At 41.8% G+C, this 12997-nt stretch overlaps 1 protein-coding gene across 4 annotated transcripts in view; it reads right to left on the reverse strand.

The window, feature by feature from the left end:
• LOC147729588 (uncharacterized) overlaps positions 1 to 12997 on the reverse strand; it is a 389208-nt gene that overhangs the window by 20526 nt on the left and 355685 nt on the right. For all 4 annotated transcript variants that reach the window (XM_086954485.1, XM_086954483.1, XM_086954484.1 and 1 more), the window contains one exon: positions 4696 to 4842. In XM_086954485.1, the coding sequence (XP_086810611.1) occupies positions 4696 to 4842 (147 nt within the window). The remainder of the gene's footprint in view (positions 1 to 4695; positions 4843 to 12997) is intronic.

Genomic DNA, 12997 nt, shown 5'->3' on the forward strand with positions numbered 1-12997 from the left:
TTAACTGTTATGAAACTTGATCAATTCATTCGCATTCTGGATATATTTTATAATGTTTAGTGATGTTTTTATTGCCCAAATCCAGTGATGTTTGTATTATATTTTCTGTTTTTATGGTCTATAATGACCGAAATAAAGCTTGATACTAAAAAAAAAAAGAATACTTTTTCACCCTTTATCCATACAAAACAAACAACACACACCTACTATATATACATATTTTAAATGAAAGACTTTTCATAATTAATAATCAATTAAACAATTAATATTACTAATTAATTAATAAATTATTATATTTAATTAACTTCCCACCCTCTACCTCTACAACTCGCAAATATAACATAAACGATATCTTAGTTACATATTAAATAATTCATAATCAAGCACACAATTATGCAAATTAACATTTATTAAATATTACAATTTCCTACACATCCTTTACCTATACAAAAAACAGAAAACACCCCAAAAATATAAACTACACAATTTACATAATTAATTATCAATTAAATAATTATTTATGATAATATTGTTTTTTTAAATAATTAGAATTAATGTATTACCCACCCTATACCCATACAAAACCCACAACCAACACTTTAAATTTAACATAACAAATATTCATACAATTCACATAAATAATTATTGAATAAACAGTTATAAACAATTAATATTATATTAATAATACATTATAAATAATTAACTTTTCACGCTATACTCCTACAAAATACAGAACCCACACCTCAAACTTAAAAAAAACATTAATGAGACTATTCAAATTAATAATTATCATTTAATATACCCCTACAAAACCCACATCCCACACCTAAAACTTAAAAAAAATTATACAATTAACATAAAAAATTATCAATTAAATAATTAATATTAATTTTAAAATCTCAAAAATTATTTTCAATTAATTTAGTTCCAACCCTATTCTTTTATAAACCTCACAACCTGCTACGGTACTAAAAACAAAAAAAAACAATTACATTAAATTTAAAAACTTCTTTTAATTTACAAACCAGTTTGACCAGTTTCCTCATTAGCTGAACAAAGCAGCTCCACCAGGCGTCGGACATAATCCTCAGACTCCTCTGTCAGGAAAGAGGTCATTTGTCTTTAGGGAAAGACAGAGTAGTGTGGGGGGTGGGAGGCCATGGTCCCAAGGAATTCAATAAGTTCTCTTGAGGTCAGGCACTGTCCAGGCAGGGTTGGGTAAGTAAAAGTTTAGCAAGGGGGAAGAAGTCACCAAAGTTGGCCATGTTGAGGTCAGGTATCCTAGGACCCTTTTTTAAACCGAGAGTGAGCCGGGTATGACAGAGCTCTGTGGGGTACGAAGGGTCGGACTCCCATTAGTTATTACAGAGGACACAAGATCACTCACGGTGTCCCTAGGCTCTCGAGGCATAGCGCAGACCCTGAAAGGGTGCTGGGACACATCTCCCATTACGATTAGCAGCACGGTCGGAGCCGCCATTTTGCCTTGAGCCACTCTCTTTTTATTATACTCTAGATAGTCCCTTCTCCTTTCCAACATAGTAAGAATTCTGTTTTCAATCAAGCTTTAGCTGAAGCACAAATATCCTGTGGCCTATTAACAAATTCTGGCCTCATAAACATGTTAAATTGATCTTTAACATATTTCAGCCATGGGATGTTCCATGCATAATCATGCTGAATGCAATCAATCATATCTTGCTTAAGGAGTGTTTTGTGTATTGATCAGATGGAAAGCCATACCATGAGTCGAGTTAGCAGGACATGGTCTTCCAGATACGATAAGCCTAATTCTGCATGACAGGCGTAGGTAAGGACAGATAACAGTCTTCTCATGAACGTAATCTCACTAACCTGCAGGTGTCTTGTGTTGCAATTCTTGCATATGCTGGCGCCAAACATCAGCACATAAATACACTGTGCTTTGCAGATATTAACCACCACATCTAGGGGTTTAGAACCTAACTTTCCAGAGAATCTAAAAACTGCCTCCATAGTTAGGTCGAATTGGAGTTTTCTTAGTGTCATTAGATGCGCCCAGTTACACTTATTACCACAAGCTACCCCATGTACGTTAAGGTTGGAACAGAAAGGAGTTTAGTCCGGTTAATGTAATGTGATTTCAAATTACTGGGAATGCGACCACAAGCCATGGCAGTATATCTTAGCTATATTAGCTGCCAAACCTAGGTCACTTACAGAGGACAAATCTGTCGAATAATCTTGGACGACCCACTCCAGTCCTTGACAGAAGAACGCAGTCTTATGCATTTATCAATGTACGGAGACTTCTTTCTCGCATCCTGGGAATATTTGCCTCTCTCTAATTAGAAATTCTTCAATACTTCGGTTGTTGCTTGGTGTCTTTCCTTTCATGTTTGTTCAAGACGTGTCCTTCTCAAGTACGTATCAAACTGAACAGGCTATTATTGCGATGTCCTTTTTCTCAACTCAATGGGTCGCAGTAACCTGTTGTCAGAACCATCTTGTAGTTACTTCCACCGGACAAAATAGGGCTATCCAAATCGTGATAAGTTCTGGAATCAGAGCTGAATTGGAGCGGAGATGAGCGGGAAGCGAACCTTCGAGAGCGCTCCTCAGACTGTGAAGAGACGCTGACAAGCACAGTTGCATATGTCCTGTGCTATATTAAAAGAGCAATATTATTAGCAGTGTTATATAAAAATAAGATATGAAGTTATAACAAATCAAAACATGGCAGAATGAACGTCACATATTTTATACAATCTCATGTTCCGCCCAATGCTCACATGTATCTAATAGTTTTTTCTCAGCACTATTTAAAAAATGTCATACATCAACTGGCATGTCTCTAGATGGGGCATAGGGCAATCAGATTGTGGCAGTCAGACTGTATCGCAGAACAGCCATTATACAGTAGTGCCAAATTTCAAATTTCTTACTCCGTTTTATATGAGGTCCCAGAGGAAGTTTGTTGACAGAATATAAGGAATTGCACTACTGAAGAAAGGGTGAGGCGTGCTGGCTTCCCCCATGAGGAGCAAGCCGCACCGGCCTAACGCCGGCCTCTTCCGCCTCTGCTGAGTGACTGTGGCGGCCCTACGGTGTCGCCAAAAATTCCAAACACCCTCTTTGTCGGCTCGAAGCTCCTCCGTGCTCCCATGTGCTCCAACTGTGCACTGCAATGGTCTCCTACCACTGGGATCTGTTCGTCCCAAATTCGAACCGAGCTGGGGGCAGGGACTAGGGGTCACAAAGCACTGGGAGACAAGCTTGTCTAGTGTCTCATCAGCAGTGATTCAGCATGTGATGTCAGTACGCATGTGACGTCAGTACGCATATTCCATATTAAAAAACTAACAATATTTAAACAAACATTTTACAACTTATACAATTAACATGTATATTAAAAAACACAAAAATTATTAGAATTTATAATTATTAACAATATTTTTAACATCAATATTACTTACCTTAAAATCGATATTCTTGTCCATGATATTCTTGCTCACGATATTTCTGTGTCACAATATTTCCAACTCAATATTTGTGTCGATTGATATTACTGACACAATATTTTGTCTGTACACCCTTTGGGTATACTGAAGAGTAGAAAAAGTTGAATTTTTTGTTCAAGTTTACCTTTTTAGGATACTAAAAAGTAGTATAGTTAGAATTTTGGCATTAATTTACCTTTGTGTATACCAAAAAGTAGTAAACTTACTCAAAAGTGTAAGTTTACCTTTGTGAATCGGGCTTATTGACTTCAACCAGCTCTCTTAGATGGCCAATCATCTAATATACAGGGTAGATGCATCAGTCATGCAATTTCCCAAAATTGCTTTCAGTTCCATGAAAAGAAGAGACCGTATTAACATCAACACTCTGCTAGTTTCTGATTCTTTTTGCCTCTGTCCAACCCCACTCGTTGACGTCAACATCACAGCTACACCGCTTTTCTTCGTCTTTCATATCACCATGTGTTATTGCTACAGTTCATCAATTGGGACTCTTAACTCTACTATGGAATCATCCTAAGCAGTTAAACCCTCCCTCACATGCATCGGTTTTGCCCTTAAAGGGTCTATGGAAAGTGGACAAAACTTTACAAATTTTGCTCCAAGACATTTTACAACTCTGCTCCTTTATGATATGATCTCCCACTTTACCAGGAAAGACAGTTGTGATAGATGGAGCTACCTCAGGAATAACCTGCTGATAATTCTCAGATACATTTCTGGCAGCTTTTTTTGTTGAAGAAAGCTTGATGAATTACTAAGTGAAACCATGATTATGCTGGTTATTTCTCATGTTACAAGAGCTAGAATTAAGCACACACATGGGGTTGAGGATAACGTATTACCATCTCAGCCCTTTAAGCAAGAATTTACTGGAAAAGATCATACTCCGGTTAAGGAAACAGAATGCAGTATAAAAGAAGACAGAAATTACAATGCCCAATTAGGGGAGTTTTATAAAGTGTAGGAAAAGATTAAAAAAATTGATCTATTCTTGAATTGAAACCCAATCTCAACCCTAGTTGAGTACCTCTTCTCCTGCATTCCCCATTCAATAAAGACAAATATTTAAAGCTTGTAGCAGTCTCGGGTATACCAAGACTGCCTCTGGAATGCAAGTTTTTAGAAATAAAAGCTTCACCTTGAGATCTTGAACTCAAAGACCAGGGAAGATCTGATACTATAAGTGGCTTACTGTAATAACTTAAGGACACGCTCCTTCATGCTCTTCACCATTTCCTTCTGCTCAGCAAGCTTCACTTTGTACATCTCTTCTCTTTCGTTTGCTTCACTCCTTTCTTTCTCCAGGGCACTCTTCATTGATTCCTGGTCTTGCTTCGCTCTGGGGAGAAGAAAAATCAATAAGGCTAGTCGTAAAGGTCTGTGATGAGAGGTAAAAAGACACAAGAGAGTATGTTAGAAGTGATAGTTTGAGAAAGAGAGAGGAAAAGATAGATAGATGAGCAAGAAGGAGTCAAAGCCTAAATTTTAAAATAAAATAGTGTAAAGGTTAGGCACAAAATGAAGTAGGGATAAACAAACAAAGTGAAAAGATAGAGAAAGTGAGCAATAAAGAGTTAGAGGTCAATTCAATTCAATAAACTTTATTCGGAAACATGTAAATCATGTCCATAAAAGTACATACATACAGAAAACATGCTAAAAATGTTCAAGACAATCGCAATCACTAAGAAAGAAAATACAGTAGAGTACATATAATAAATCAAAATAAGACACTTAAAAAGATTTAGAATAGGTAAAATGTTGTATAAAAAACATTAAAAAATCATGCTTTTCCTATAACTGATGGCCCTGAGTAAGTAACTAGCTGTATAAAAACAGATGTCAGGATGATGCATGTTAAAAAGTAATTTCATTGCCGCTTTAACAGTTCTGGCTCCGAATTTAATAAATAAAGGTTTTAAAAAGAATTTACGACATTCGCTATACAAGTTGCAAGTAAGTAGAAAGTGCTCTGTGCTTTGTTCTGAAGTATTGTCACACCGACATGGACCTGTGGGGCGTGTTTTAATCTCAGGGAATGCAACCAATAGATGGGCCGTACCCATCCTCAACCTGGTAAGAACAAACCTATGTTGCCCTTTAGTTACCTGAGTGAGGTATGGATGTAGGCCCACAAATTCATTCAAATGGTTATAGCGTACACAGGTAGAAAGCTTCAGATCATCCGTGGCCCGTCTTTCTGCACAATGATTTAAGAAAATTAATTTCAGACTCTTTTTAGAGAGATCCGAAGCAGAACAATGATCTGATGCAACGTCAAACCCAAACACATTAGAAAAGGATTCAATAATGTATTTAATCCAAGGGATTCTGTGAAAATAGTCAAGACGAAGGCAATCCTCAATGATGGTCCTATTAAATGCAACTTCGTCTTTGATCCAAATAGAACGCCACAACATCAAAGGTCTCAATAATAATAAATCATTTAGATGACATAGTCCTAATTCTTTATGAACCAGACTATTAGCAGTAGAAGTCGGGAGACACAATAATTTTTTCAGAAATGTATTCTCTTCTACCTGCAAAGATTCTGCCCTGGATACTCCCCATACCCCTGCTCCGTAGAGGGCAGCAGATAGACACCTGGCTTCGAAAATCTTAAGCATAGCTTTAGGACTTCTATTACCTAATTTACTTGCAAAGGCGAATATTCCATTTGCACTCCTGGCCATTTTATCACGCACCACCTTGTGCTCGGTGTCCCAGCGGCCGTTTTTAGAAAAGTTGACCCCTAGGTAACAAAAGTTTTCCACGCACTGCACCTCTTGACCATCGATGAGATACCTATAGGGCTTTTTAGTTTTGACTTTACTAGCTCCACACTCCATCACATAAGTCTTGCTCTTATTAATGATCAGCTTTCTCTTTTCGATAAAGGCCACAAATTTATCTATCAGAAGCTGTAGGCCCCGAGGGGTCCTGGAGAGCAACACTGCGTCGTCCGCATAGAGTAACACGGGGATGGAGCTTGTGTTTACTCTAGGGGCGTCCGCTGGTACCTCCTTTAGGATCGAATCAATTTCATTAATAAACAGAGTGAAAAGCAAAGGGGCCAAAACACACCCTTGTCTAATACCTCTCCTGACCCTAAATTTATCTGTGCACTCGCCCGAAGGCCCATAACGGACGCACGAGCTAAGCCTCTCGTATAGACGGGCCAAAAAGTATATAATTTCCCTAGGTGCTCCCATTTCTAGCAATATAGTCCATAATATGGCGTGGTCCACCAGGTCAAAAGCGCTGCTCAGGTCAGCGAAACATAGGTAGAGCGAACCATTTTTAGCTCGGGTGTATTTCCCTATCAGGAGCTCCAGGTTTAAGCATTGTTCAATGCAGCCTCTACCTTTCCTGAACCCGTATTGACAGTCTGTCATTATCTGATTAGACTCAGCCCACTCTTCTAATCGGACGAGGAGTACACGGCTCATAATTTTGACAGACGAATCCAGCAATGAGATTGGCCGGTAGTTTTTAACATTTCCTCGGTCCCCTTTCTTATGAATCGGGACTATTATGGATTCGGACCAGGTGCACGGGAAAGTATAGCGAACAGCGGCATTAAAAACTTTGACCAATACTGGTCCCCAAGTCTCAGGTGCAAATTTGTACATGGCGACTGGGACACCGTCGGGTCCCTGGGCCTTACCGCCCTTACTAGCCCTAATACAACTTAGGACCTCCGGCAAGGTGATGTCTAAATCAAGTACTGGCCAAGAGCAACTTGTCGGCAACGTTACCGTATTAGAGTTAAAAATACCGGAGAAGTGCTGTACCCACGACTCCTTACCCACGTTTGAGGTTAACACGGGAAGTTTATCGTCTTTTAAAAAGGGGCTATTTACTACTGCCCAAAAAAGGGTACAATTGTTCGATGCAGCCGCCAGATCCAGCCGCTCCCAAGCTTCCTCGCGTAATTCATTTTTCCTTTGCTTAAGAGCCAGGTTATAATCGGATCTAAGCTTGGCTACGACTGTTTTGTCTCTAGGTTTATTGGATAGTGCGTTTTTCAGTAACTTCAATGCCACAGTGCAGGCATTGTTAAACCATCCCCTTGCTTTGTTATTAAAATTTCCAGTCAGCCTAGAAAACTTACCACTAATAAAAACATTGATTTTCGTAAAATGAAAAGTGCAGGCCTCCAGGTTTGGTTTCTCATCGATAATTGATGTAATATCGTTTAAGCAGTGTGAGATAATGCAGTTAGAAGTTACTTCTGCTCTATCTCCAACCCACCTTATCCTGAATCCGTTCGGCCTATGTACCTCAATGTTTATAATAGGGCTGCTATCTGGAATTGTACAACCTTTCCAAAACCTAGTTTCGATAACAAGACAGTTATGGTCACTAACCAAGTAATCAACAACCTTGACATCAGAACTAAAATGGGCTAATTCGGAAGACATGCAAATTAAAATCAATTACAGTGTTTGCCCCTCTCCCCACAAAAGTTGGCAAACTATCACCCTTCCCATCCTGTTCAATCTCTAGGATTTCCATATCGTAATCTAGTAGGAAGGAGTTCAGAGTATCTCCATAAGTATTATGTTGGAAATGCGTAGCTGGCTCTCCAACACGGTTCAGGATGCCACACAACTTGTGGTTGGAGAGAGGACAAACAGAAATATTAAAATCTCCAACATATATGAACTCAAAAACTGCATTGGAAACTTTCATCAATTGTTTGATTGCGGTGTCTAATTCTAAAATAACCTTATATCTACTGGCATCAAAAACATTATTATACATATTGATCAACAAAATGTTTTTGTGTGCCTCATCAACTAGCCACAATAATTGGGAGTTATTACCCACAGTGATGTGCTCCTTCACCCTTGTTCGCATTTTCACTGAGGTCAGGATTAACAAACCACCTTTAGCCCTACCTGAGGTAGTAGCCGTTGCTGGTAACTCGTAAGCTACAAAGCCATCAAGGCCCTTAAAATTTAGGCACCAGGTCTCTTGAAAGCATATGATATCAAATGTTCTAATAAGTTCTAACCACCCCAGTACTTCTAGTTTAGAGGCTAGTCCTGCAATATTCCAGCTGGCAATAAGGCGGGATGTTGTTGGCCCCGCTAAGGTATTGCAGGGTAGACCCACATGCTTAGGCTGTATACTAACAGTAGTAGCAGTTATATTTGGGGACTGATGCAAATCAAATCCTACATCCCCTTCAACAAGCTCATGTCTGACCTCTTGTCAATCGCAATTATTAAGACCAGACAGAGCATCATACCTATTATGTAGTAGCGTTCTTGGTACTAGGGGGAGTGCCCAACGATTATGCATATTCAAGTGATTATCCCACCCTAATGCTGGTGTTTTCGGTAGAGTTACGTTTTGTTGTTCCCCATAGAAGAACTTTAATGTTAGGGGTACCACCGTACCTCTTCTACGCTGGGGTGGGAGAATATGTGTTAGGACATTAGGAAGTACGTCAGGGTGGGCAAACGTTACCACCACACAATCCCCTTTAAATCTTTTGGGGCGATTCCCTATCCAGGGAACACGTTTGGCTGATTTGATATCATGCGCCAGTTGCTGTATCCCACCAGGCGCTAACCTCATGTTGGCGAGAATCAAGAGGGAGAGAGAGGACCAGAAAGCTAGTCCAGATCCCCGGTTTATATGTATCGGTATCAATAGGAGACTAGCTCTACAATGGATTAATCTGACACGGTTATGGTAGATTAATATTAGTTATGTAGCGACTCAGTATTTTGCCGGGTGGCAATGGCACCTCTTGGGTGTCTTTTGAAAGCCCTCACCCACCAACCTAGTTGGTGGCATGCTTCATCATCGGGCCCACCCAGTGACACCTAGCGTGTCCCGGGTGTGCTTCGACGCCTGATTACAGCGGAGCAGGTATGTCACTGTGTGTGCGGTGTGAGGTGCTAAGATAAGTGAAGTTAAAACGGCTTGACAGGTGGTCCCTGGGGTGAGGATATTTTATTAAAAGGGCCTCTGCCAGCGGTTAAAAATAAGGCTGTGGGACGTTAGAGGCGGGTTACGACCTCCTACGTCCTTGAGTAGTCAACATGTTTCAGCCAGTGCCTTATGTTAATCTGGCTTTCATCAGGACAATAAATATGTGTGGGTTAAAATTAGGGGTTGTGTAGTGTAGTCTATGTGTCTACACGCCCTAAAGTGTATCTAGCTGTGAGATGGGGGATTCCCTTCTCAAGATCACCTGTACATTTAACATTGAGGACAAGTACAGGACAAACATAGGAGAAAAAGAGTCACTAGAAAGTATGGGTCATAAAGTGTGACAGCCGACATAAATTGCGACAGGTGCAGACTATGAGCGGCTCAAGTGTAATGATACTGGTGGTATCATTAATGTGGTATCGCACTAGTACTTCGAAGGTGAAGTGGTTAAAACAGCGGTAAAAAATTACAGTGAAAGGTGAAGAATTGTGGCGCAAGGAACATTTCTTACGCTTTCAATGCTTGTTGGTAGCTCCAAGGTTATTGAAGTGGCAGGGTGAAGCCCTAGTTGGGGGAGAGAGAGGTAGGACCATTGGGATTAGGGAACCTGTAGGAAAAAAGTGGGGAGCGCTTACCCTTGGTGGTGATACTCAGCATACTCACAGGATTTCTGGCCAGCACCAGCGTGGGACCTGTTGTGCCTCCTTCGCAGAACCGGTAGAGAATGACTGCTGTTACCGGCTTTTATGCTGTCATAGATTGAGTGATTGACCCCACCTGTTGGGAGAGTAATGGTAGAAAGACTCGCGGGAGGGTCTAAATAGCATTCAGCTGCGTTAGGCAAGCTCGGGTGTGGAGCGCTAGAGTAAGCGTCTGCAGCTGCCGGGTGCCGGGTGCGGCTGAGTATTGCGCATGCGCGGTCGAGAAGCGGCCCGCGCATGCGTAGAGAGCGTGCGCGGCCGGCAATTGGCCCGCGCATGCGTCAGGAGTAGTGTTCTGGGGCGCGAACGGGAGACTATCCCAGTTCGCGCTAATGATGTAAAATTTACCCTTCGTGGTGTGGCTAGGGTAATATGTGGAAATTGACAATGCACCAGAATAGCATAAACACGGGGGGACTTCTCCCTTATCTACTATTGGGGAGAGTATCTGTTGGAACTAGGTAATTGGCAATAATGCACAAAGGTGGCACATAGGTGGCACAGCTAATGCTTGCTTATTGCACCAACTATTTTCAGGTGCCAGGAAGGCGCAGAGGTATTAGATGGGGCCTACCTGGGGCAGGTAGAGGTCAGGGGGCGTACTGTCCTGGTTAGTGGATATTATGACAGGTCCATTAGGATAAATGGCCTGATGGTTTGACTGGCATCATAGGGTCAAGGAGTTCCAGGGAATTGCGTCATTGAGCCCATCAGTAGCTGTGGATAGACGATATATCCACCTTTGTTCTTTGTTCAGAAGTTTTTTGTCATTGTTGACGGGACTGACTTGTATTTGCTCAATGACTGTCCATGTAAAGTCATTGGGAGTATGCCCATGCGTGATGAAATGATTTGTTAGTTTACTGATGTTTTTCTTGCATCGCATGGTACTGCGATGTTCTGTGATCCTGGTTCTCACTTTGCGAGTGGTCATGCCCACATATCTGAGTCCACATCTGCAGGTTATTAGATAGATCACATTCTGTGAATTGCAGTTTGTGTGGCTCATTTGGGACCACACTTTATTTGGTTCCAGGTTCAGGGTTTTTGTGTGAGATGTTAAATGACAGACACTACAGTCATTACATGGGTAGTGTCCGGTTACTTTCGGCATTCCCCATGCATTAAGGATGGTATTGTCGGGTTTGGGTGGAGGTTTGGGTCTGGTGTTGACCAGTTGGTCTCTGAGATTATGGCACCTCTTGTAGGCGAACCTCGGGGGTTCCCATTTCCTTTGTCCTGAATTTATGATTCTCCAGTGTTTTTTTATTATTTTGGCCACGTCATTAGAGGCAGTGTTGAAAGTAGTCACACATGTGGTGGGTTGTGTGTCGTTTTCCTTGGTAACGTCTTCAAGCAGTGCGTCACGGTTCTGGTTTCTTGCCCTTTTCTGGGTTTTCCTGATGATTGTCTTTGGGTAACCTCGATTCTCTAGTTTTTGGGCTAGGTCCGCTGATTGAGTTTTGAAGTCTTTTACATCCGAGCAGTTTCTTCTGATGCGGAGAAACTGACCAAAAGGTAAGTTCTCTTTCAGTGGTCGGGGATGGAAACTGTTGAAATGCAGCAGTGAGTTTCTAGCCGTGGGTTTATAGTATGTGGTGGTTGTTAAGGTTCCGCCTTTGGCTGTTATTTGTAGGTCCAGGAAGGCGAGTTGTTGGTTACTGGCCGTGCAGGTAAACTTGAGATAGGGGTCCCTGAGATTGAGCCATTGTAGGAAGTTGTCCAGTTCAGGTTGTCGCCCGTCCCAGATGACCAATATATCATCGATATATCGGTACCATTTTTGTATGTGGATTTTGAACGGGTTGGCTTCCGTATTGATGTGTGTTCTCTCAAAGTGGTGGACGTAGAGTCCAGCTACACTCGGTGCGAAAACACTGCCCATTGAGGTTCCGTTGGTTTGTAAATAAAAGGTGCCCTCATATTCAAAGTAGTTTTCTTTGAGGGCAAAGGCCGCGCAGTTCATAACAAAACTTCTGGGTGTATGGTAAGGCCAGGGTGAATCCTCCAAGATGTCATGTAGGACCTGCAGGGTGGCGTCTTGTGGGAGGCTGGTGTATAAGCTTTCCACATCCAGTCCTACCAATAGTTGAGTTTCGGGGTCAAAGGGAAAGTTGTCGATGACCTGCAGAAGGTGTTTCGTGTCCCTGATGTACGTGGGGGTTTTTTGTACCAGGGGGTTTAGGTAGAAGTCACAGTATCTTGAAAGTGGCTCCAGGATCGAATTGATGCCTGATACTATTGGCCTGCCCGGTGGCGGAATGACCCCTTTATGTACCTTGGGTACTGTGTAGAAGTATGGGGTTATGGAGATATGTTCGTCTTCCGCTGCCTTTTTCACGAGGTTGTGTACTGAGTTGCGTAGTTGTTCTGAGGGATCCTGCTCCAGTCTGCGGTAGTTCCGGCCGTCGCTGAGTAATCTCCGGCATTCCGCATCGTAGTCAGTCTTGTCCAACAGCACGATGCCTCCCCCTTTGTCTGCTGGTTTGAGCAGGATCCCTCAGAACAACTACGCAACTCAGTACACAACCTCGTGAAAAAGGCAGCGGAAGACGAACATATCTCCAAACAGGAGGCCGAATACCTCTGCCCGGATAATACCAGAACCCCATACTTCTACACAGTACCCAAGGTACATAAAGGGGTCATTCCGCCACCGGGCAGGCCAATAGTATCAGGCATCAATTCGATCCTGGAGCCACTTTCAAGATACTGTGACTTCTACCTAAACCCCCTGGTACAAAAAACCCCCACGTACATCAGGGACACGAAACACCTTCTGCAGGTCATCGACAACTTTCCCTTTGACCCCGAAACTCAACTATTGGTAGGACTGGATGT

Source organism: Lissotriton vulgaris, chromosome 2_1, assembly GCF_964263255.1.
Source record: "Lissotriton vulgaris chromosome 2_1, aLisVul1.2, whole genome shotgun sequence".
In the NCBI taxonomy this organism is placed as follows: Eukaryota; Metazoa; Chordata; class Amphibia; order Caudata; family Salamandridae; genus Lissotriton; species Lissotriton vulgaris.